Consider the following 25,096-nt stretch of genomic DNA (forward strand, 5'->3'; position numbering starts at 1 on the left):
GTTAGCTAGAACAAGTTTTGAAAGTTTAGGAGTAATTTAGTAATAGGTTAAAAGCTATTTAAATTTGAAAAATGTGATTTGTCACTATGTTGACGGTCCCTAACTGCTGTTGGTGGCGGTAAGGAAAACTACAGGCGAATATCGGACCTGAAACTGTCTTTACCTCGGTTGTTGCACTTGGTGATCTCTGTTTCATCCTAACATCGTTGGTGCCGACGTGGATAACAATATCCCTATATACTCGCCAGTTTTAGCCTTAGCCAGCACCATCTTCAGGTTAGCCTAAACGTCAGTAGCCCTGCACCTTGGTAAACAGTGTATGATAGCTGGATGATTATTTTTAAGTCTAATACTACGGGTAATGGAGTCGGCAATGGCGTTCAATTTGTCAGAGCTAATGGTGGAAGGCTTCGGCATCCCAGATCCCGTGAAGGGTGGAGGAGAGACCAGAGAGACACTGACTCTGACTCGTTGCTTAATTGGGAGAACCGGTTGAAAGTTTCTGTCGGCTGAATGAGAGACACTGGTTGAGCATTCCGACAGCGTTTCCTTCTGGAAACCATGAGAAAATTGTCCAGCTGCGGGGACTGTGCGAGGGGATTTATACTATCTGTACTTATTGGTGGCACAGACGCCATTTCATCCTTTCCTACACCTAAATTACCCTTGCCTAACAATTGCGTCTGAAGCTGGGCTTGCAGAACGGCTATCCTCGCCATAAGGCGATCGTTCTCCTGTATATTATGAGTACAGCGACTGCAATTAGAAGACTTAATGTTACTACTAGCTTCGGCTGGTGGAGGTCGTGTAGAACCATGTCCAGTTAAAGCGTTGTTGAATAAAAGTTGAAAAGTTGAATAAAAAAAAAGTCGAGCGAGGGTAAAATAAAATATAAAACGGCAATTAAAAAGTAAAAACCGTAAAGTTGGCAGTGATGGTAAACTTAATAAATGGCTCAATCTACCTTTCTGCTTAATTTGATATAAGCTGGACAGAACATGTTTTTAAAACTTTTTTTTGTCACTATGTTGGTTCTTTGCTTTTAAATTATTACAGGAATATTTGTTCATCAGAGACGTATTGGTTGTGAATTGGTGGGCAATGAAAAGCAAGGCCAACTCATGATAAAGGAAGTGTTCAATGGAATTGATGGAGGTGTTCTGAACTTCAACAAACTGCAGTACAATTAACATCCTATGTGGCCAGAACTTGAGTTTAATCAACAAAGGACACAGTACGTTCAAATGGGTCTTGACAAGGTTTATCTCCCTATTTGCATTAAATAATTGAAGGACTACCTGAAGAAAGAGGAGAAACTCGTCATGAGAAAAGGTAGGCTTTGTGGACTATAAAAAAATAAATAGTCATGCCAATGCATAAACAGTAGAACCAAATATTATTGTTATGCCATTATTATACCATGTGTAAAAAGCATCAGGAATACAACCGGAGAAAATCTACAGTTGATCCATTGATACACATTTCCTCCTCAGTGAGTCCTAGAGTAAGATTCATTTAAAAAGAAACACAGATTCTGAAGGAGCCAAGAACACCTGCCTGGCCTTTCTACCACCGCCACATCAACCTCACCCTGCTGAGAGAAAGAGCCTGTGGCAGAGCATGAGCTCAAAGGGGGGCAATTGCTGCCGAATTGAGACTGGACGTACCAGCTGAGAAAGAGTCTGACAATCACTGTCCAGGGGCTGTGAGAGACACAACTACACCTGCACTGCCAGTCAGTATGGACAACAAGCTGGATGTCAGTTGGGGTAAGACTAGGAGCCAAGGGATGCTCTGAGATACAGTATCATCAGATTATGTGCTTTTTAACAACCATTATGGTCCACCTCTGTTAGAGGTTACAAATTACAAAGTTGTTCCAATAATAAATATTAGTCATTTAATACTGTCATGTATACATCATTTTTCCAATTGAATGTACTGATAATATTGTGTTTGTATTCATTGACAGATCCTGATACTAGCCCAGATAGCGCCTCCATCATTCCAGTCGTCCTGGTAATGGCAGTCGTGTTAATTCTGATTGGGAGCCTTGTTGTTTTTGGCATGTGGAAGTGGAAACACGCAGGTGAGTTGGGTTAGAAGAAGAGAATGGTGGTTACAGATGCAGAAAGTGTTTGGATGCTGATAACTTCTGTATTTGGAGTGATGGGTTTCATTGGTTGAACTAATGCAATAATTGATTGAATTAGGCTGCTCTCTTCAGGTGGAGAATGGTCTTACATGGACATATCATCCATGGATTGATGAGGCATTGGAAAAACTGTATGTTTGAAAGAGATGGGGCAAAAGGAGTGGCTAATACGTCTGGCTGCACATCTGACTTACTGCAAATTAAGAAATGATGTGACTGAACTCAACAAAAATAAGAAAAGATTGTATTATGAAGTCAGATCAATGATATAAAGAATTACGGGAAAAAACTTGAGTACTTTAAATAAGGTTATAGGCAGACAGACAAATTCAACTCCATCTTTCATTGAATCAGATGGCTTATTCATCACAAAACCATTTGATTTTACCAATAATTTTTATGATTACTTCATTGGCAAAGTGGGCAAATTTAGGTAGGAAATGCCAACAACGAACAGTGAGCCATCTTGTTCATGCATTAAAAAACTAAGAAGAGTGCAGTTTCTTGGCAATTTCTCACATGGAATAGCCTTCATTTCTCAGAACAAGAATAGACTGACAAGTTTCAGAAGAAGGTTCTTTGTTTCTTGCCATTTTGAGCCTGTAATCGAACCCACAAATGCTGATGCTCCAGATACTCAACTAGTCTAAAGAAGGCCAGTTTTATTGCTTCTTTAATCAGAACAACAGTTTTCAGCTGTGCTAACATAATTGCAAAAGGGTTTTCTAATGATCAATTAGCCTTTTAAAATGATAAACTTGGATTAGCTAACACAACGTACCATTGGAACATAGGAGTGATGGTTGCTCATAATGGGCCTCTGTACGCCTATGTAGATATTCCATAAAAAATCAGCCGTTTCCAGCTACAATAGTCATTTGCAACATTAACAATGTCTACACTGTATTTCTGATCATTTTGATGTTATTTTAATGGACAAAAAATGTGCTTTTCTTTCAAAAACAAGGACATTTCTAAGTGACCCCAAACTTTTGAACGGTAGTGTACGTGTCAGAAACCACAGCTAATGAAGTCACTGAAATCCTTAACAAGGAGTTGCAGAACGTTTTAGATTGGATGGCCAGTAATAAACTGGTCCTGAACATCTCTAAAAGTAAGAGCATTGTATTTGGTGCAAATCATTCCCTAAGCTCTAGACCTCAGTTGAATCTGGTAATGAATGATGTGGCTGTTGAACATGTTGAGGAGACTAAATTACTTGGTGTTACCTTGGATTGTAAATGGTCATGGTCAAAACATATAGATTCAATGGTTGTAAAGATGGGGAGAGATCCGTCCATAATAAAGAGATTCTCTGTTTTTCTGACACCACTCCAAAAAGCAAGTCCCGCAGGCTCTAGTTTTGTCTTACCCTGATTATTGTCCAATCATGTGGTCAAGTGCTGCAAAGAAAGACCTAGTTAAGCTGCAGCTGTCCCAGAACAGAGGCATGTCTTGTTCTTCATTGTATTCAGAGGGCTAATATAAATACTATGCATGACAGTCTGTCTTGGCTAAGAGTTGAGGAGAGACTGACTGCATCACTTCTTATTTTTATAAGAAACATTAATGTGTTAAATTCTAAATTGTTTGCATAGTCAACTTACACACAGCTCTGACACACACACTTACCCCACCAGACATGCCACCAGGGTTCTTTTCATAGTCCCCAAATCCAGAACAAATTCAAGAAAGCGTACAGTATTATATAGAGCCATTTTTGCATGGAACTCCCTTCCATCTCATATTGCACAAATGAACTGCAAACCTGATTTCAAAAACAGATAAAGCAACACCACACGGTACAAAGCCTCTCCCCTATTTAACCTATATATTTTGTGTGTATGTATTGGTGTGTAGGCTGTTTGTGCTGTTTTAATATACAGTGGGGCAAAAAAGTATTTAGTCAGCCACCAATTGTGCAAGTTCTCCCACTTAAAAAGATGAGAGAGGCCTGTAATTTTCATCATAGGTACACTTCAACTATGACAGTGTCACGATCGTCTTGAGGATAATGAGTGGACCAAGGCGCAGCGTGAGAGAAATACATCTTCCTTTTATTAGACGAAGACGTAACACGAAAACGAAACACTCTTACAAAACAATAAACGACCGTGAAGCTATAAACGAAAGTGCACACACAAGCTACTAACGTTCAACATAGACAATTACCCACGAAAACCTACTGTCTATGGCTGCCTAAAATATGGCTCCCAATCAGAGACAATGAATGACAGCTGTCTCTGATTGAGAACCATTCAGGCAACCATAGACAACTATACTAAGCCCAACCCCATACACTCAACAAAACCCCCTATACAAAACAAACACCCTAAACTAGACAAAACACACAAACATCCCCCATGTCACACCCTGACCTAACTAAACTAATAAAGAAAATCAATATAACAGAGGCCAGGGTGTGACAGACAGACAAAATGAGAAGAAAAAAATCCAGAAAATCACATTGTAGGATTTAATGAATTTATTTGCAAATTATGGTGGAAAATAATTATTTGGTCAATAACAAAAGTTTCTCAATACTTTGTTATATACCCTTTGTTGGCAATGACAGAGGTTAAACGTTTTCTGTAAGTCTTCACAAGGTTTTCACACACGGTTGCTGGTATTTTGGCCCATTCCTCCATGCAGATCTCCTGTAGAGCAGTGATGTTTTGGGACTGTTGCTGGGCAACACAGACTTTCAACTCCCTCCAAAGATTTTCTATGGGGTTGAGATCTGGAGACTGGCTAGGCCACTCCAGGAACTTGAAATGCTTCTTACAAAGCCACTCCTTCGTTGCCCGGGCGGTGTGTTTGGGATCATTGTCATGTTGAAAGACCCAGACACATTTCATCTTCAATGCCCTTGCTGATGGAAGGAGGTTTTCACTCAATCTCACGATACATGGCCCCATTCATTCTTTCCTTCACACGGATCAGTCGTCCTGGTCCCTTTGCAGAAAAACAGCCCCAAAGCATGATGTTTCCACCCCCATGCTTCACAGTAGGTATGGTGTTCTTTGGATGCAACTCAGCATTCTTTGTCCTCCAAACACGACGAGTTGAGTTTTTACCAAAAAGTTATATTTTGGTTTCATCTGACCATATGACATTCTCCCAATCTTCTTCTGGATCATCCAAATGCTCTCTAGCAAACTTCAGACGGGCCTGGACATGTACTGGCTTAAGCAGGGGGACACGTCTGGCACTGCAGGATTTGAGTCCCTGGCGGCGTAGTGTGTTACTGATGGTAGGCTTTGTTACTTTGGTCCCAGCTCTCTGCAGGTCATTCACTAGGTCCCCCCGTGTGGTTCTGGGATTTTTGCTCACCGTTCTTGTGATCATTTTGACCCCACGGGGTGAGATCTTGCGTGGAGCCCCAGATCGAGGGAGATTATCAGTGGTCTTGTATGTCTTCCATTTCCTAATAATTGCTCCCACAGTTGATTTCTTCAAACCTGCTTAAAAAGCTGCTTACCTATTGCAGATTCAGTCTTCCCAGCCTGGTGCAGGTCTACAATTTTGTTTCTGGTGTCCTTTGACAGCTCTTTGTTCTTGGCCATATTGGAGTTTGGAGTGTGACTGTTTGAGGTTGTGGACAGGTGTCTTTTATACTGATAACAAGTTCAAACAGGTGCCATTAATACAGGTAACGAGTGGAAGATAGAGGAGCCTCTTAAAGAAGAAGTTACAGGTCTGTGAGAGCCAGAAATCTTGCTTGTTTGTAGGTGACCAAATACTTATTTTCCACCATAATTTGCAAAAAAATTCATAAAAAGTCCTACAATGTGATTTTCTGGAATTTCTTTCCTCATTTTGTCTGTCATAGTTGAAGTGTACCTATGATGAAAATTACAGGCCTCTCTCATCTTTTTAAGTGGGAGAACTTGCACAATTGGTGGCTGACTAAATACTTTTTTGCCCCACTGTATGTAGTTCTGTCCTTGAGCTGTTCTTGTCTATTCATGTTTTGTGTGGACCCCAGGAAGAGTAGCTGCTGCTGCTTTCGCAACAGCTAATGGGGATTCTAATAAAAAACGTTTACAGGATGATTATCTTTTAATGTTTAGCATCTTTATCAACAATGTATCATTTGTGGGCAATATGACATGTCCCATTGGTGATCTACCTGTGTCAATGTGTTTTTCTAGGCTTTCCTCCATTTTCTGGACATATAAACTATGTTGCCAAAGATACTGGTACTTTGGCTTTATACCATATCATTATGGCTTGTACTCAATAATTCCTGTCCAATAATACTCCTCATATTGTGTTAACCATTCTCTTCCAGAGACAGAACAGAGCAACTCTTCTTTAGAGACAGAATCAACAGATTCTTGATACTACTGTACTCATAACATCTCTGCTGAAGATGAAAGGAAGTGGATGATGGTCACCTATTTCAAAAAAAAAAGAAGTAATAATTAATCCTCAAGCAAGCTTTGCACTCCAACAATGTCCAGGGTAACTCACTAATATGGTTAATGGCACAGGGATAGCCTAAACTGTGTAGCTGAATGTTATACAGTATGATTTCATCAACATACACATCTTTTTATTTATTTTTATTTTACCTTTAGAATATATATTTACATTTTCATAAGACAAATCAAATACAATGTTAAACAATAAGTCCATCCATTGTATTGCGCCATGAACTTTTAATGATTGCTACAGTCCTCATTTAAGTCGCATATCTGTAACTGTAGCCTGTAGTGTATTGCCAGTCTTGCCGTATCGAAAAATGACCACAATGGAGATAAATCCAATGAAAAATGATTTATAATTGTATTGTATTCAATTTGATACCGTAAAATGTAAATAATAGTAAATGTACTGGCTGTATAATGTGTTTCTTAAATTGTCAAATAAATCAATCCATGCTTATTCATCTGAAATGGTTCAGAATAATCTATAATTGATGGAGGTGCAAGTTGACAATAAGGCTCAACACCCCCCATCCAATTTGAATCACTGTATTCTCTCACTGAGTATGTGGCAGAAGGTAGATAGTGTATCACTGACCTAAGTATCCTAAAACCACCAAGGAGGATTAAGCCACCACTAATTTATAGGGATTATGCCTGTGTTATTTTGGTTAATCGTTGACCTGAAAATAGGACAAGAGAAGGACTGTACTACACAACTGCTCATGTCACTCCGAAAGGTTTATCTACTAGTTACATGCCCATAGATAAAAGTAATTACTGAGAATGTGTTGCTCTCCTCTCTCTGACAGAGAGAGTATGGTTAATGATTTCCCATCCCCCTCCCAACAGCATTCCTGCTATTCTCCAAGCCTCTCTGCGTGTGTGCGTGCGTGCGTGTGTGTGGAAATACATGCTATTCTGGAACAGCAGAGTGCACCATGTGCACACAAGACGTGTGTCAATAACACACCTCAAATAAGTCTCCTTTTTATTCATTAATGTATACACAACATATTTTATTGTATATATAATATGTTTTCTGTTCCTATTAGCCTATTTGTTAGCGTGTTTAACATTATTCATGTTGATAAACAAATTATCGGCATTATAGTGTGCCGTAAGTATACTCCATAACTTAGTAGCCTACATGAGGGTGTCTGCTCATCAAATCAGGTGGTTTCAGAACTAGGAATACAAAGCTCTGAAATCTAAACACAGGCACAAGTCGTCACTAGTTAATTAGTGACTGACTGAGCCTAATGTCAACATGGCTAACAATGCCATACCACTATTTCCCAAAGCTTACTCTCTGTTTTCCATATTTTTAGAAAGGACTCTTGCAAAACACTTGACCCATGAACTTATATTTTCGCCAAGAGCTTTGTCTTGATACTGTATGCATGTGTTAATACTTAAAGGTAAGTGGAAATTCAGTTCCACAATGCCAAGACAAATATTGATTTATGATTTTCCTCAATAACAGGGAACAGGTATGCAAGCTACTGTATTCCTCATACCAGCCTCATTACAAGGGCTTCTATTCTTAGACTGAACAAGGTCATTAACTACCAGTGTTTATACCATGGCATTGTTGAATACACATTTCTGATTGGCTTGAAGGGCATTCTATAGCGTGCATTATTTCCCTTTATAAATGTGGTGGTTCGAGCCCTGAATGCTGATTGGCTGAAAGCCGTGGTATATCAGACCGCATACCAACAGGTATGACAACACATTTATTTTTACTGGTCTAATTATGTTGGTAACTAGTTTATAATAGCAATAAGGCACCTCCGGGATTTGTGGTATATGGCCAATATACCACGGCTAAGGGCTGTATCCAGGCACTCTGCGCTTCGTATTTTGAATTCGATTTTCATGATGGCAAGCTAGGATTGATAGTTTGGTTAGCTAAACTAGCAAATCTGTTTGTTTGGTTACCACAGCAACTACTGTAGCTATCTAGTAAACTTGCTAGCTACTTCAGTGGATGTTGAACACATTTCTACCGAAAGTGAACACATTTCTAGCGGAAAATGTATTAAATTATAACCATGGTATAAAATGAATAATCAACTCTGGTCCCTATGTGTTTTCCAGAAAATAATGCAATTCTGTAGGTCAGTTCTGCTTGGTCATGGAACAATGGAACACACTTCACATGTTGTTCATTATTTTACATAGAACTCATGATAATGCCCGAGAAGCCGGTGTTTGGAGGATATTCTACAAAGGGTTGGTCAAAACAAGCATTGTGATTGGTTGAGGCGCGTTCTAAATCATAAAAAAATAAACATTTGGCACGGGTAAGCCTATGATGAAAACATTTTAGAGTGGCCTTTTATTGTCCCCAGCACAAGATGCACCTGTGTAATGAACATACTGTCTAATCAGCTTCATGATATGCCACATTTTTCAAGTGGATGGATTATTTTAGCAAAGCAGAATTGCTCACTTACAGGGATGTAAACAAATTTGTGCACAACATTTTGTGTGTATGGAACATTTCTGGGAACTTTTATTTCAGCTCATGGAACATGGGATCAACACTTTACATGTTGCATTTATATGGGTCGTGTCTCTGGCAACCTAACCAATAGAATGAACTGACATATTTTCTCAGCCAGTTGAAAGCATGAATCAGCATAATTTTTATGGATATATACAAATAAATGTCAATAGCAAAACAGGTCAAACGACATGAAATACCGCTAGTTTGCTGTCTTACCAGCTTCAGTTTGAAGTGAATTAGCTGTGTAGTTGGCTACCTCCTCTGAACTGTCCTGACGAGAGAGCACATTTTAAATGCCAGGCGATCATTAGCTCATTGTTATATATGTATCCAAAACACTGCCAGAGATGCGACCCAGTCGTCTTTTTGTTCTAAATCTATCGACGCGACCCAGTCATTCGTTCTAAATGTTCTGTTGCCATGATGGCTGGCAAAGTTCTTCCCTTGCTTGCTAGCTAGCCAAAGTTGGCTAACAGAGTCACGTCAAACAGTGTAGCCAGAATAACAGCAAAGTAGCTGCATTTTCATTTGTTTAAACTGTCTTCTAGTGATTTTGGGGGGGATACATCCATAACAATGCGCTAATGATGTGCGATTTCGCCTGGCATAGGCCACACTGCTCAGAATAGATAGAGATAGCCAACTACTCAGCTAACACAATCACTTCAAACTGAAGCTAGAATGACAGCAAATGAGCTGCATTTTGTGTTTTTCTATTGACATTTCTTAGTATTTATCCATAATAAAATGTGGCTGATTCATGATTTCGACTGGCTGAGAAACTGCCTGCCAGCCTGTCTGTCTCCTCCAGTTTCCCAACACTTTCATTACCATACATAGGGACTGCTGGAGATCGAATTTCAATGTTGCAAATGTCGGAGAGGCAGACAGCAAGGTTATTACAAACCTCTGCTGTTGAAAACCAAATGCTAGTCTAAAATAAATGTTAGATAATGTCTAGATTCCTTTCACCGTGTAGATCTAGAATATAAATAGCCTGGCTGAGTTGACGAGACAGTGGATTGCGCAGTCAAACGGAACAGAGTAAATACGTCATAGATTTAGCCGGTGGTAATTTGTGGATCACCATCCAGGATTGGATCACCATCCAGGATTAGACCCACCCGTTGTATAATTTGACAACAGTCATCATGGAAATATGTGTTATAATGTGTGCAGTGGAAATACTCTATGCAAAGTTATTGATTTTCATTTTTGGAATGACAACCATTGGATTTATGTAATTGCAAATCCATTGCAGTTCATGTATGTTGCATACAGTCCAACGGCTTTGTACTTCACTTAAGATATGTGCAGGTAGCCTAGTGGTTAGAGCGTTGGGCTAGTAACCGAAAGGTTGCTAGATCGATTCCCCGATAATTTTGCCTAGTTAAATAAAGGTTAAATAAAAATATACAAATAAATGTATCATATGTAATATATCATACCATTAGCCTACATGTCAATGAGGCCTAATAAATTATTTGTGCATAATATTCAAGTATGGATCCAGGTTCACTGAGAGTTAATAAGAAAAGATTTATAACACCCGTATTGCCAGTATTACCCCTGTGTACCCCAGTGTCATTATCCTGCTTGAAACGTGGGCAATTTCTCTGTTATCCCATTGGCTCTACCAAAGACACGGTAGATCAGATATGTGCTGATTGGACACAATGGAATTAGGGGGCGGGAGTCTCACTCACCTGAACTTCAACAAGACTGATTTGACAAGGCAGATAGGATAGTTGCACAGAAAACCGTAATTGTATTTAAATTACTTTGGATAATTTTGAAGATATCACGTTTCTTTGAGTGCAAAGTAACTTTGTGAAAAGGGAATTACTATTCTTCTGCTCTCAGGTGCGTTTCTCTTGTTATACTTGCATTGTCCTTTAAGTATTTAGGCTCTACGAAACGTTCAAGTTTTTATGCTTTCACGCATCAATTGACAAGGTTGGAATCCTTTGCGATGTGTAGATCATCCATAGTCTATGAGGCTACACTATTCTTGGTAATGGTAATGGTAACAATATTTTACTGAACAGTTAAAAAAATATATAATTATGACCAACGTTTGACTGTTGGTCCGCTGTGGAATACAGGTTAGCTTTGGACAGAGGCTTAATTTACATGAGTGTCATGCTGTCAGGGGCAAGGTTATTATAGTTTTGTGTTTTTATAGTCGTTTTTACTTCTATTAATTTTAATATTTGTATTTGACATTCAGTTTAGTTTCAGTTAGTTTTCAGATCCACTTTAATAGGTTTTATTAAAAAATATATATATTTATAGTTTTAGTATTAGGGACAGAAAGAACTCTATGCCTTGGCTAGGAACCAGTTTTTTGTTTTTAGGGATGTAACTCCTTGCCACTGTGGGTCAGTAATGCATAAGGGGATGGGTCAGGTCATAGTGTAGGTTAGGTTTAAAGGTAGACTCAGTGAGCTGACGAGGACGCATGAAGTAAACTGTAGAAGTGGGTCAATTTCCACATCAAGGAGCGTTGAAGCGCAAAGCTAAACTATTCAGCTGTTTTAGTCCCATAGCTAGCTGGGTCATTCCTACAATGCATGTGGTTCCTTGTTTTTTTTTGCATTATTTCAGAAAAAGGACATATATATATATATTCTAAAATATACTGGTTAAGCTGACACTTACATTATTTTTAGGTGCATTTTCCAACCTGCATAATCCTAACAGGGTGGACATTTGGAGCCTAAATTAGCCATAGCTCTGTGAGTGAATAAGATTGAGCAGTTGAACAGGATTTTAACTTCTCTATGAAAAGTATTTGGGCATTTTTACATTTGGTAAAATGTCTCTATAATTTAGCCTAACGAGTGGACATTTATGAGTGGGACATGCAGACTAATAACATGAAAAATGGATAAAACTGAGTGTTTATATCTAGCTTTGCCCCATTGTTTTCCCACCAAAGAAATGATGACACTTCCTGAATGTGGTGTCATTGTAGGACAGGGTTGTTTTCTTAAATGGAGAATTACAACAAACTAATGAAGGAAAGTGATATCAGGGACACACAGAAAATCTAATATAAAATAATCATAAATACAATTAAAAAATGTATTAATGAGAGAATTTAACTAGGACTATAAATATTTTATTATTTTATGGCTTAAATTTCTCGTGTGGAAAAAAACCCAGGCTACATCCACTGAAGAAAAGTGTTCAAAATGTATAAAATTCAATTTCAAGATCCATATTTTTGTGTTTTTAAGGTAAAGGACACCTGACCTTATATTTAAAGCCATTTGGAATCCACATTTTACACTAAATGAGAAGTGATATTTCCTGGGGATAGAAAAGCGCATTGTAGGAATGACCCGGCTACCATGTTGTAGCAGCGTGAAGCACACCCGTACACATGCGCAGATACTCTGTGTGACTGTCTGAGAGCAAAGTCTTTCATCATGCTCATTTCGATGGTCACCGCCTTTCAAAGTTTGTTGCATTCTGGAGATAAAAATTGTCTGACTTGCTCCAACATGTTGGTTAATGGAGTCAGACAGGTGTACCGTGGGAAGGTTTTCCCATGAGAGATGATTGACACATGATTCAACATCATTATCACTGTTATGTGGTATGGTGGCAAAACCAAAGGGTGTGTTCTAATGTGAGCTATAGGTTAGTAATATGTGTCAATGCATACCTGAGATTTGCCAATTCACAAAACCACTCCCAAAGCCGGCCCAACATTGACATTATAATGGTGCAGGTGCAAACTGACTCAGTAGCAAGCTTCACATTCATGCATGTTATCTGTGCAGGTTGGGAGTTGCACAACATGTTGTGAATGTCTGTTTATTTACTGTAAATCATTAACTAGTTCTTGCTCTGCCTGTCCTTCATGTTACAGGACACATATTTCCTTTTTTATCGACACAGTAAGATCATTGTCACTCATTGAAATGGAATCCAAGGCAATCACCATCCTGAATCCCACAGCTTTCAACGGTTCATAGTGCATGGAAGGGCAAGCCAGACAGTGGACACCAGTGCTACCCTTTTTGTTAACAATGCACCTGATAGGCTCTCTCTATATTTCCTATTCTGCTTTGTAATTTACCTGAAATGCACAGAGGTACATCATCGTATAGGGCGCCAGCCAGGGTGCTTAGTTCAATGACAAACCATAGGAAGTAGGCAAAGTGACATTCCTAGGTGTATTACATCTCTGTGGTGGGTGTAGTGAGTATAGGCTTCTGTCTCTCCCAGTACCGCCCTGTAGGTGTGTAGGGAGGTGCTGGGACATTCTCTTTCACTCTGTTGCTCATACCATTATGTCCTCACGGGAGGGGCAGGCAGAATACCTAATTATCAGCCTCTAGACTAACTGGGTGGGAGCCCTGGAATACTGTGTTAACAGATAGTGGGCTTTCTAGTTGGTTGTTGCCAACACCGTACTGTGTGGCCGATATTGATCCAAATGTTTCTTAAGCTGCCGTTGTTTCATTGGGTGGGGTGATATTCTGTACAGAGTGCCAGGATATATTTGGCAATAGCTTAATATTAGTGTAATTAATATTTTCTGTATTAATTGTCCCAACCCAAACCCCAAGGTAATTCAGCAGCATTGTGTGGCCTGTTGACGGATCTTCAGGGTTTTGGTGGAAATAACGCACTGTAGCCTTCAATGGAAATTCACTATCATTACTGTTCCTTTCTGTTTGTGTATGTGTAATCAAATGGTCTCATGATAGAAGTCAATAAAACACACAGTTATATTGCCACTGACTCACCTGAAAGAGTTGAGCAACAGTATAGGCTTACTCCTCTCCCCTGTAACTATTCCCCAGGTCGTTGCTGCAAATGAGAACGTGTTCTCAGTCAACTTACCTGGTAAAATAACGGTAAAAAAAAAAAAAAAGGCTGTTAGGTCTATGTCTCGGTAAAATGAATGAAAACAATCTGAATAGTAACTGATGGTCAAATGTAATTTGATATTTTATGTTCTAATGAAATTGCTATTAAAAAAACCTTCATGCATTTTATGTCAACACTAGTACATCTACAGTATTTTGACTACTGTAAAGCCTGGATGCCAACAGCTTGTTGGTGGCATGGCTTGGCATGGGGGTGATGGGATTCACACAGTGCAACTTTATAAGGTTTAGTAGGAGCTTAGGTACGTCTGTAGCCCGGATAAGAATATTGTGTGGTTAAAGATCTTACACCTCTTTGCTCCAGGTGGAGCTTAAAGTCCACAACAAGACCATGCCGTATGCCGGACGCTCCTTTGCACTTTAAAGATATACAGCGCATTCGGAAAGTATTCAGACCCCTTGACTTTTTCCACATTTTGTTGTTACAACCTTATTCTAAAATGTATTAAATATAATTTTTCCTCATCAGTCTACACACAATATCGCGTAATGTCAAAGCAAAAACTGTTTTTTAGATTAAAAATAAAAAGTATTAAAAATAAATATCTCATATCACATTTACCCTTTACTCAGTGCTTTCTTGAAGCACCTTCGGCAGCGATTGCAACCTCAAGTCATTTTGGGTATGATGCTACAAGCTTGGCGTACCTGTATTTGGGGAGTTTCTCCCATTGTTCTTTGCAGATCCTCTCAAGCTCTGTCAGGTTGGATGGGGAGCGTCGCTGCACAGCTATTTTCAAGTCTCTCCAGAGATGTTCGATCAGATTCAAGTCCGGGCTCTGGCTGGGCCACTCAAGGAAATTCAGAGACTTGTCCCGAAGCCACTCCTGCCTTGTCTTGGCTGTGTGCTTAGGGTTTTTGTCTTGTTGGAAGGTGAAACTTCACCCCAATCTGAGGTCCTGAGTGCTCTGGAGCAGGTTTTCATCAACGATCTCGGTGTACTTTGCTCCGTTCATCTTTCCCTAGATCCTGACTAGTCTCCTAGTCCTTGCCACTGAAAAACATCCCCACAGCATGATGCTGCCACCACCATGCTTCACCGTAGGGATGGTGCCAGGTTTCTTCCAGACGTGACGCTTGGCATTCAGGCTAAAGAGTTGGTCTTGGTTTCATCAGACCAGAGATTCTTGTTTCTCGTGGTCTGAGATTCCTTTAGGTGCCTTTTGGCAAACTCCAAGTGGGCTGTCATGTGCCTTTTACTGAGGTGTGACTTCCGTCTGGAACTCTGGAACAGAGTGACCATCGGGTTCTTGGTCACCTCCCTGCCAAGGCCCTTCTCCCCCGATTGCTCAGTTTGGCTCAGGTGCAAAGCTTTAGGAAGTGTCTTGGTAGTTCCATTTAAGAATGAAGGAGGCCACTGTACCCATCCCCAGATCTGTACCTCGTCAGTCCTGTCTCCGAGCTCTACGGACAATTCCTTCGACCTCATGGCTTGGTTTTTGCTCTGGCATGCACTGTCAATTGTGGGACCTTTATATATACAGGTGTGTGCCTTTCCAAATCATGCCCAATCAATTGCATTTACCAGAGGTGGACTCCAATCAAGTTGTAGAAACACCTCAAGGATGATCAATGGAAACAGGATGCACTTGAGCTCAATCTCGAGGCCCATAGGAAAGGATCTCAATTCTTATGTAAATAAGGTATTTCTGTTTTTTTGCAAACATTTCTAAAGACCTTTTTTGCGTTGTCATTATGTGGTATTGTGTGTAGATTGATGAGGAACATTTTTTACTTCATTCATTGTAGAATAAGACTGTAATGAAACAAAATGTGGAAAAAGTCTGAATCCTTTCCGAATGGCTCATTAATAGCTTCTCCTTTTCTCACTGCTTGAGCTTTGGCCAGGGCATTGTCTGTGTATCCCTCTATTGGATAAGGGCACATAGATGCTAAATAGAGAGACAGTATGCATACTATTGTCACTCCTGTACACGGATATACAGTACTGTCAGAGATGTCAAATAAAATGTGATTTGTCACATGGTTCGTAAACAACAGATGTAGATTAACAGTGAAATGCTTACTTACGGACCCTTATCAACAATGCAGAGAGAAAAAGAGTAGAAAGATAACACGTGGAATAAATACACAATGAGTAACGATAGCTTGGCTATATACATGGGGTACCAGTACCGAGTCGATGTACAGGGGTACAAGGTAATTGAGGTAGATATGTACAAATAGTTAGGGATAAAGTGACTAGGCAATAGGATAGATAATAAGTGGTAGCAGCAGCGTATGTGATGAGACAAAATAGTTGGTGCAAAGGGGGGTCAATGCAGATGGTGCGGATAGTTATTTGGTTAGCTATTTAGCAGTCTTATGGCTTGGTGGTAGAAGCTGTTCAAGGTCCTGTTGGTTCCAGACTTGGTGCATCGGTACCACTTGCTGTGCGGTAGCAGAGAGAACAGTCTATGACTTAGATGACTGAAATTTTTGACAATTTTTACGGCCTTCCTCTGACACAGCCTGGTATAGAGGTCCTGGATGGCAGGGAGCTCAGTCCCAGTGATGTACTGGATCGTACTTTTTGAGGATCTGAGGGCCCATGCCGAATCTTTTCAGCCTCCTGAAGGGGAAGAGGCGTTGTTGTGCATTCTTCACGACTGTGTTGGTTGTGTTGTGTGTGCGGACTATGATAATTCTTTAGTGATGTGTACACCGAGGAATTTTAGCTCTCGACCCTCTCCACTACAGCCCCGTTGATGTGAATGGGGGCGTGCTCCTTTGTCTTGCTCTACCATGATATCACTGATCAAACTTTGTCACTGCTAAAAAAGTCCCGGCTTAAAAGCAATAGTATGAGTATATAACATGTCCTAATCTTTAACCACACAGGCTGTAATAGAGAAATGCCACAATTTACACAAGGGAAGCTCTGTAGAATGATCATCATGATGATGTAATGATTTTTGCCTCAAGCGTTAACTTCTTTATTTTTCTCCCCCAGTTACTTCCCCATCTGGACCCATCTGTGACTTCCAGCCAATTAGCAGAGGCCCCCTGAAGCCCTGGCTCCTCCCGCTGTCCCTGTGCCATGGCGAAGAGTGACACGTGGCCAGGCGGCGTTGCCATGGAATCCTTGATCAATATGGACAGCGCTGGGAGCTATGACAGTGTGGTCAGCATGAACTCTGGCTTTGTGCGTGCAGAAGCTATTTCCTCCTTTACCCTTAACCACTAACCAGCAGAATAGCTGAGACTCGGATTTCACCGGTTTATGTTTTCTTTTGTTTATGTGCTGCACTGCTGCCATTGTGGTAAACATTTTGGAATTGATCTAGCTAGATGCAATATGTCAAAAAATGAAAGAGTGCCTTTCTCGCTCCCGTCTTGGATTTGATTTATTGACTATGAATTGATATGTTTATATACAGTAGTACAACTGTCTCCCAATGCTAAGAGTCAGTGGGCTACTGGGCTTGTTCATGTTGTGGGTGAGAGATTCAGATGTTTGTTCAGAGAGGGGCCTTTGAGAGGTTCCACAGAATGAGAGAGAAATGAGAGAGAGAGCGACTGCTTTGAGGACCCAGTCTGTTCATTTCAGAGCTGTTCAGTGGCCCCTCACTAAAATCCACTGCAATACATTCCTCTGGCAGGGCAGTATAGGATGAAAGCTAAAAGCTAGCCGGGAGGAGTACTGAGGTCATTTCTAACTCCCTCCCTGCTGTGTGAAAGGTAAACGTAACTTTGATCCGCGCTGTGTCTACAGTCTCACTGGGCTTCAATGTGCTGTTCAGCCTACATTAGCTGAGAGAAACAGAGAGACTGATTATTAAGAACTGAAAACCAAGCCAAAAGAGTTTGAAGGCCTTACCTAATTTTATACAAGGATATATTGTTCACAGACATACCTCCCAGCTAGCATATTTGGTTTCTTGGAAGTTGTGGAAACGTATATTGTTAGTTTCACATTGGTTGTGGGAACGAAGCCATACATTTCCTGACTGGTAAAACTGAAACTGTTTTAAAACTTTGTGAGAACAGGTTATAGGTTATTTGGAGGTTTATGAATAACTTCCTTAACTTTCATTGAATGTTTTAATAACACTGCTAACTTAAAAGCGCAGATGGAAATGTATTTCCTTAGTCATGCAAACGCATGTATTTTTTATTGTGACACGGTATCAGTGAGATTCTAACCTATATTCTTCTGTTTTCTATCCATGGAATTAATCCGCTGAGCTAGCATGCAAAAACAACAAAATTACGCATACAAAGCTTTTCATTTTAGTTTATTGAAACACACCCCATTTCAAAGGAAATAAGCACTCATTAAGATCAAGAGCTGCCAATTAGAGGGCATGGCCAACACACCTGAACACACTTAACATGATTGAGGAAAGAGAGAGTTTTGTTGATGCTGAGAATGGAATGTACAGTACCAGTCAAAAGTTTGGACACAACTACTCATTTCAGGGTTTTGCTTTATTTTTACTATTACATACATTGTAGAATAATAGTGAAGACATCAAAACTATGAAATAACACATATGGAATCATGTAGTAATCAAAAATATGTTAAACAAGAGATTATTCAAAGTAGCCACCCTTTGCCTTGATGACAGTTTTGCACACACTTGGCATTCTCTCAAACAGCTTCATGAGGTAGTCACCGGGAATGTATTTCAATTAACAGGTGTGCCTTGTTAATTTGTGGAATTTCTTTCCTTCTTAATGCATTTGAGCCAATCAGTTGTGTTGTGACAAGGTAGGGGTGGTATACAGAAGATAGCCATATTTGGTAAAATAACAAGTCAATATTATGGAAAGAACAGAGCAAATAAACAAAGAGAAACGACAGTCCATCATTACTTTAAGACATGAAGGTCAGTCAATCCGGAAAATTTAAAGAACTTTGAAAGTTTTTTCAATTACAGTCGCAAAAACTATCAAGTGCTATGATGAAACTGGCTCTCATGAGGACCGCCACAGGAAAAGAAGACCCAGAGTTACCTCTGCTGCAGAGGATAAGTTAATTAGAGTTACCAGCCTCAGAAATTGCAGCCCAAATAAATGATTCACAGAGTTCAAGTAACAGACACATCTCAAAATCAACTGTTCAGAGGAGACTGCGTGAATCAGGCCTTCACGGTCAAATTGCTGCAAAGTAACCACTACTAAAGGACACCAATAAGAAGAGACCTGCTTGTGCCAAGAAACACAATCAATGGACATTAGACCGGCGGAAATCTGTCCTTTGGTCTGATGAGTCCAAATTTTAGATTTTTGGTTCCAACCGCCATGTCTTTGTGAGACACAGAGTAGGTGAACAGATGATCTCCGCATGTGTGGTTTCTCCCGTGAAGCATGGAGGTGGGTGGTGTGAGGGTGCTTTGCTGGTGATACTGTCAGTGATTTATTTAAAATTTAAGGCACACTTAACCAGCATGGCTACCACAGCATTCTGCAGCGAAATGCCATCCCATCTGGTTTGTGCTTAGTGGGACTATCATTTGTTTTTCAACAGGACAATGACCCAACACACCTCCAGGCTGTGTAAGTGCTTTTTAACCAAGAAGGAGAGCGATGAAGTGCTGCATCAGATGACCTGGCCTCCACAATCACCTGACTTCAACCCAATTGAGATGGTTTGGGATGAGTTGGACCGCAGAGTGAAGGAAAAGCAGAGCTCAGCATATGTGGGATCTCTTTCAAGACTGTTGGAAAAGCATTCCAGGTGAAGCTGGTTGAGAGAATGCCAAGCGTGTGCAAAGCTGTCATCTAGGCAAAGGGTGACTACTTTGAAGAATCTCAAATATATTTGAGAGTTGTTTAGCTCTTTTGGTTACTACATGATAACATTCATGTTATTTCACAATGTTGATGTCTTCACTATTATTCTACAATGTAGAAAATAGTAAAAATAAATAAAAGCCCTTGAATGAATAGGTGTGTCCAAACTTTTGACTGGTACTGTATATGTTTTAAAATAATATTTTTAGACCGTTCTTTGGACATTACTAAAGATTTCTTGTGTTTTTTTTAATGGGAAGTTTTTTGTTAATGTTCTCGGAACAATTTGAGAACATGACTTAAAATAAATCCATGAGGAAACCTGTAACAAACGTTATGCTGAAATACTGAAATTCCCTCAGAAGAACGTTGTTTCTGAACATTTTCTAAACTCTTTGAGAACTTTTCCAACATCAAACCAATTGGAGAACGTTTCTAGAAAATTACCAAAATGTAACCATATTCTAACATTTAGGAAAAGTTATGTTAAAGTAATGAAATACCAAGAACATGTTTTATGCAAAATGACCATAGAACAACCACGCTCCCACCAAGCTCTAAGAAACATATCGTTCTCAGAACATTATGTGCTAGCTGGGCTGGCATACAGTTCTACATACAGTAGTAATGTAATCTTGATTAAAGGGTAGCAATTAATTGCATTGTTATTTTATTCTGAATCTGTTCGTACTCTACATTTCTAGTTTGTCTATGTTTATGGGTTTCTTCTTTTTGTTGTCTTTGTGTTTGTGTCTTCTTTGTGTGTGTGTGTGAGGCAGAGTGATGACAGTCTGGAGTATCTCTCTGTTGAGGAGCGGGCGTGCCTCATGTTTCTAGAGTCCACCATTGAGTCCCTGGAGATGGAGGAGGACAGTGGCCTGTCCAATGATGAACCAGACCCCAGCAGCCTGGTAGCCAAACATGACCACCTCTCTATGGGACAGACTAGACTGGAGGGTGAGTACGACTAAAAATAGTTTCATCAGGATTTTCCCATGCAGGACACTAAAAAATGTGTACAGGTTTTAGGTCAGGATTGTGCGAGCCAGTTTAGCAACCTGTGAGAATTTGATAGTAAAATAATTCCTGCTGTTTCTGCCTGTCTTCTAGATGTATCAAAACTCCAGCATGACGACTCAGGAAGAGATCGGAAGTCCTATCTGAACTGCCGAGTGCCTACACCACTTCTTCTGGCAAATGGCCTTGCCAGTATCCAGCTCAAAGTCACAGGGGCAACCACCCATCCCAGTGTCCCAACTGCAGCAATTGAGCCCAAAGCCCCATTAGTAGCAACCCAGCCGAGAACCCCAGGGGCAGTCACTGATCTGAAACCCCAAAAGGTAATCACTGAACCCACAGTCCCAGAAGTAGTCACAGACCCTAAAGCTCCAAAGATAGCAACTGTGCCCAAGACCTCAGAGTTGTCTTCTGACATCAAAGCTCCTGGGTTGGCCACTATCACAAAGGTTCTGGTGGTGTCCACTGAATCTAAAACCTCCAAAACAACCCCTTCATTAGCCACGTCAGATTTACCCACAGATGATTCTGTGGACAACATGCCTAAAGGAGTCTCTGTAGACAGCAAGCCTGCGAAGTGCAACACTAAGGTTCCGTCTGAGCTGGATCTGAAGCTGATTCCCCCTCCCTCAGACTTCAGGGATGATGAGCTAGAGGAAGAGAGTGATCCTCCAGTGCCTGCAGAACTCAGAGGTCCTCTGACCTACAGTGAGCTGGAGCAACTACGCAGGCAGGTCTCCATGAAGAGAGCTGCACCAGCCTCCCCTGGAGCCCAAGATGCACCACCTTCTAAACCCTGTGTTGATCTGCCTGTCAGTACCCAAGCACTACCCTCCCCCTCAGATGTCCTACCCACCCCCATTCCTGATGCCCTGGAACCAAAGAGCCGGCCTGCTGTGGCCCCTAAGCCCAAGAGGCTTCCCTCCAACATCATCCTGAAGTCTCACAAGTTAGACAGTCACCCAGGCCCCTCGCCCATTGGCAGGTCAATGATTGACCCCCAGAAGGTGCGCAGGGAGGCCCTACGGAAGCTTGGGCTCCTGAAGACTGAGGATGGAGACTCAGGCCCTGTTGTTTCATCCAAATCCAGGAAGTCATGGGCACCCCCTCCTTCTCACAGCCTGGTTACCACCCAGACCAAAGCCCCAGCCCAAATCCCTACCCCAGCTCCAGTCCCAGCCATCACCCTTACCCCAGTTCCTGCCCCAGCACTAGTCCCAGCCCCAGTTTCAGCGACTACCCCAGCCCCTCCCACTACCTCAGCCCCAGTCCCCATCCCAGCCCCAGTCCCAGCCCAATTCAGTGACAATGCCAAAGCTCTGCCCTCACCTGCTACACTTCCTTCACCACCCAAGCATATTCCCCCTCACATAGGGGTCAAATCAGCGACTCTGGAGCGCTCCGGCAAGGGCCTGAGCAGCTACATGGCCAGTAATGCCTCCCTCAGGGCCAACCAAGGTCCCAAAGTTGCACTGTCCCCTGGCAACCTGCGCAACTCTAGACCCCGCCCCGCCTCCCTAGGAACTGGGAAAGACTTTGTGAATGTTCAGGGTGAGGCCTCCCACCCCCAGCCAGGTCATGGGGAGTCCCAGAACAAGCTGCCCCGCTCCCATGGCATCAGTGTGCTCATCTGCCCCAACAGCAAGAGTGGAGAGGACCGACGGGAGGCCCTGAAGAAGCTAGGACTGATGGGGGACTGAGGGCATGAAGAGGGACAATGGAACTGCACCATTACAGAATCCATATGAGGGGTGAGGTCTGAGGAGGATGTTCTTAATATGGATTCCGTACGACTAAGCCATCCTCTAGTCTTTGGTCACTGGGACACTTACATTTATGGGAAGATTATTCTCCCCATAAAAATGCCTTCTTTAAAGCAATATGCAAGGAGCACTATTTGATTGATGGAGAATTACTTGGCTCTACAGACAGCTACAGTATATATTCATAGAGGGCAGTGTCTTTTTGCCTTACTGCACAGAAATGCTGTATGTACCCGAAGACTGCCTTTTAATGAATATCATGATTACAATATACTACTATGAGATACTACACTAACTACAGTATGCAGTACAGTAGGTAAATGAAAGGCTGTTTGTAAACCTCATTTGACATATTCAGTAATTTTCTAAATAAAATATAATAAACTCCATGAGGGATGTTGTGTTATGAAATTGTATGGCATCCTCTTATGAAGACCAATACACAATCTGTTTTCTAAAATGGGGAATACACATGATGTTATTGTTACAGTTAAGGATGTGCCTTTATAAGTTCTCATTCCACGTAACCTTTGACAAGAATACTATTGTTTTAACTTCCTCTAACCTCCCCTCAAAGTTATTGTTTTTTTGGGGGACCATGGCAACCAGTAAAAATGTTTTTGCTGATTTGCAATTTGACTCTGACTCAATTCAATGTGTCAAAAGACTTTGTTTGATGTAGTGATTGTCAGTTGTCAAGGAACCAAATTAAAAGGTAGAAAAATTCACTACTACATAGCGTACAGGACGTAGATAGAAGCTTCAGTCAGTCAGTGGCCAGTCAGTGATAGGAATCTGAAACATGGTTTTAGGTGTGACGCACATCACAACCCATACTAACTGGTTGCTGAGCAGCAGCCACAATGTCCAATATAGGTCTGTCAGTGGTGAGATTAGTGAAATACTGATTTTATAGTTGAGAGAGCGACTTCCTGATGGTTCCTAAAATTGTATCACCTCTTAAGATTCTACCAGTTTGGGTTTATGTAGTTACTATTCATTGTCTGTCAAAATTCATCACTCTCAAACTGTTAGCGTAGCATTTAGAATTGAAAGAGAAGGGAAAGGGGATGCCTAGTCAGTTGCATAACTGAATGCATTCAACTGAAATGTGTCTTCCGCATTTAACCCAACCCAGAAGTGGCTCATTAAGTGTTACCCGTGGCAGGACTTTTTAAACCATGTCAATGTTTGTTTTGTAAATAGAGAATAGACCTTGAAACTATCTTCATATGAACTCTTAAATTCATACAACACTTTTAACATGATGAGTATGGTATAGTGCTTTATAATATAAAATGGTTGGTCCAATGGATTTTGTTGTGAAAACAGAAGGTCAATTGCAGGTTACAGGTAGAATAACACATTGTTGATATGTGCCCATCGAAGCAGAAGGATGTTATGTTATTTATCTGTCAGCTTCATTGGGCTCTGCCTACATATGACGTTAGGAGCGTCATAGGCCCTGGTTTGTCATGTCAACGCGTACACTGTCAACAAATCGGTGTTACAGCTGCAGTGTCAGTAGTTTCATCTGATGTGACAAAAAACTGGAGGAACCTTTCATTAACTCATATCAACCATTGACTCATATCAACCATCAACTCATATCAACCATCAACTCATATCAACCATTAACTCATATCAACCATCAACTCATATCAACTCATATCAACCATCAACTCATATCAACCATCAACTCATATCAACCATCAACTCATATCAACCATCAACTCATATCAACCATCAACTCATATCAACCATCAACTCATATCAACTATTAACTCATATCAACCATCAACTCATATCAACCATCAACTCATATCAACCATCAACTCATATCAACCATCAACTCATATCAACTCATATCAACCATCAACTCATATCAACCATCAACTCATATCAACTCATATCAACCATCAACTCATATCAACCATCAACTCATATCAACCATCAACTCATATCAACCATCAACTCATATCAACTATTAACTCATATCAACCATCAACTCATATCAACCATCAACTCATATCAACTATTAACTCATATCAACCATCAACTCATATCAACCATCAACTCATATCAACCATCAACTCATATCAACCATCAACTCATATCAACTCATATCAACCATCAACTCATATCAACCATCAACTCATATCAACCATCAACTCATATCAACTCATATCAACCATCAACTCATATCAACCATCAACTCATATCAACCATCAACTCATATCAACCATCAACTCATATCAACTATTAACTCATATCAACCATCAACTCATATCAACCATCAACTCATATCAACCATCAACTCATATCAACCATCAACTCATATCAACCATCAACTCATATCAACTCATATCAACCATCAACTCATATCAACCATCAACTCATATCAACCATCAACTCATATCAACTCATATCAACCATCAACTCATATCAACCATCAACTCATATCAACTCATATCAACCATCAACTCATATCAACTCATATCAACCATCAACTCATATCAACCATCAACTCATATCAACCATCAACTCATATCAACTCATATCAACCATCA

General features: G+C 40.6%; 1 protein-coding gene and 1 pseudogene across 2 annotated transcripts; both read left to right on the forward strand.

Moving 5' to 3' along the window:
* Positions 1 to 373: 373 nt before the first annotated feature.
* On the forward strand, positions 374 to 9,121 carry LOC129861434 (uncharacterized; annotated as a pseudogene).
* A 1,671-nt stretch (positions 9,122 to 10,792) lies between these two features.
* Positions 10,793 to 23,160, forward strand: LOC129860841 (specifically androgen-regulated gene protein-like). Of its 2 annotated transcripts, none has more exons than XM_055931674.1 (4): positions 10,793 to 10,963; positions 16,961 to 17,152; positions 20,526 to 20,703; positions 20,857 to 23,160. In XM_055931674.1, the coding sequence occupies exons 2-4, from the start codon at positions 17,048 to 17,050 to the stop codon at positions 22,461 to 22,463; spliced, it is 1,890 nt and encodes a 629-aa protein (XP_055787649.1). In that variant the 5' UTR covers positions 10,793 to 10,963; positions 16,961 to 17,047; the 3' UTR covers positions 22,464 to 23,160. The 2 variants fall into 2 exon arrangements, with proteins under 2 accessions (XP_055787649.1, XP_055787650.1); XM_055931675.1 differs by having other exon boundaries at positions 16,961 to 17,131.
* The last annotated feature ends 1,936 nt before the right edge of the window (positions 23,161 to 25,096 follow it).

This window comes from Salvelinus fontinalis, chromosome 8 (assembly GCF_029448725.1).
Source record: "Salvelinus fontinalis isolate EN_2023a chromosome 8, ASM2944872v1, whole genome shotgun sequence".
In the NCBI taxonomy this organism is placed as follows: Eukaryota; Metazoa; Chordata; class Actinopteri; order Salmoniformes; family Salmonidae; genus Salvelinus; species Salvelinus fontinalis.

Excerpts from the sequence above, each read along its gene's own strand:
- LOC129860841 (XM_055931674.1), top strand. The coding sequence starts at position 17,048 with ATGGCGAAGAGTGACACGTGGCCAGGCGGCGTTGCCATGGAATCCTTG. Across the intron at positions 17,153-20,525 it reads TCAGCATGAACTCTGGCTTT|AGTGATGACAGTCTGGAGTA; the intron begins GTGCGTGCAGAA and ends TGTGTGAGGCAG. Across the intron at positions 20,704-20,856 it reads GGGACAGACTAGACTGGAGG|ATGTATCAAAACTCCAGCAT; the intron begins GTGAGTACGACT and ends CCTGTCTTCTAG.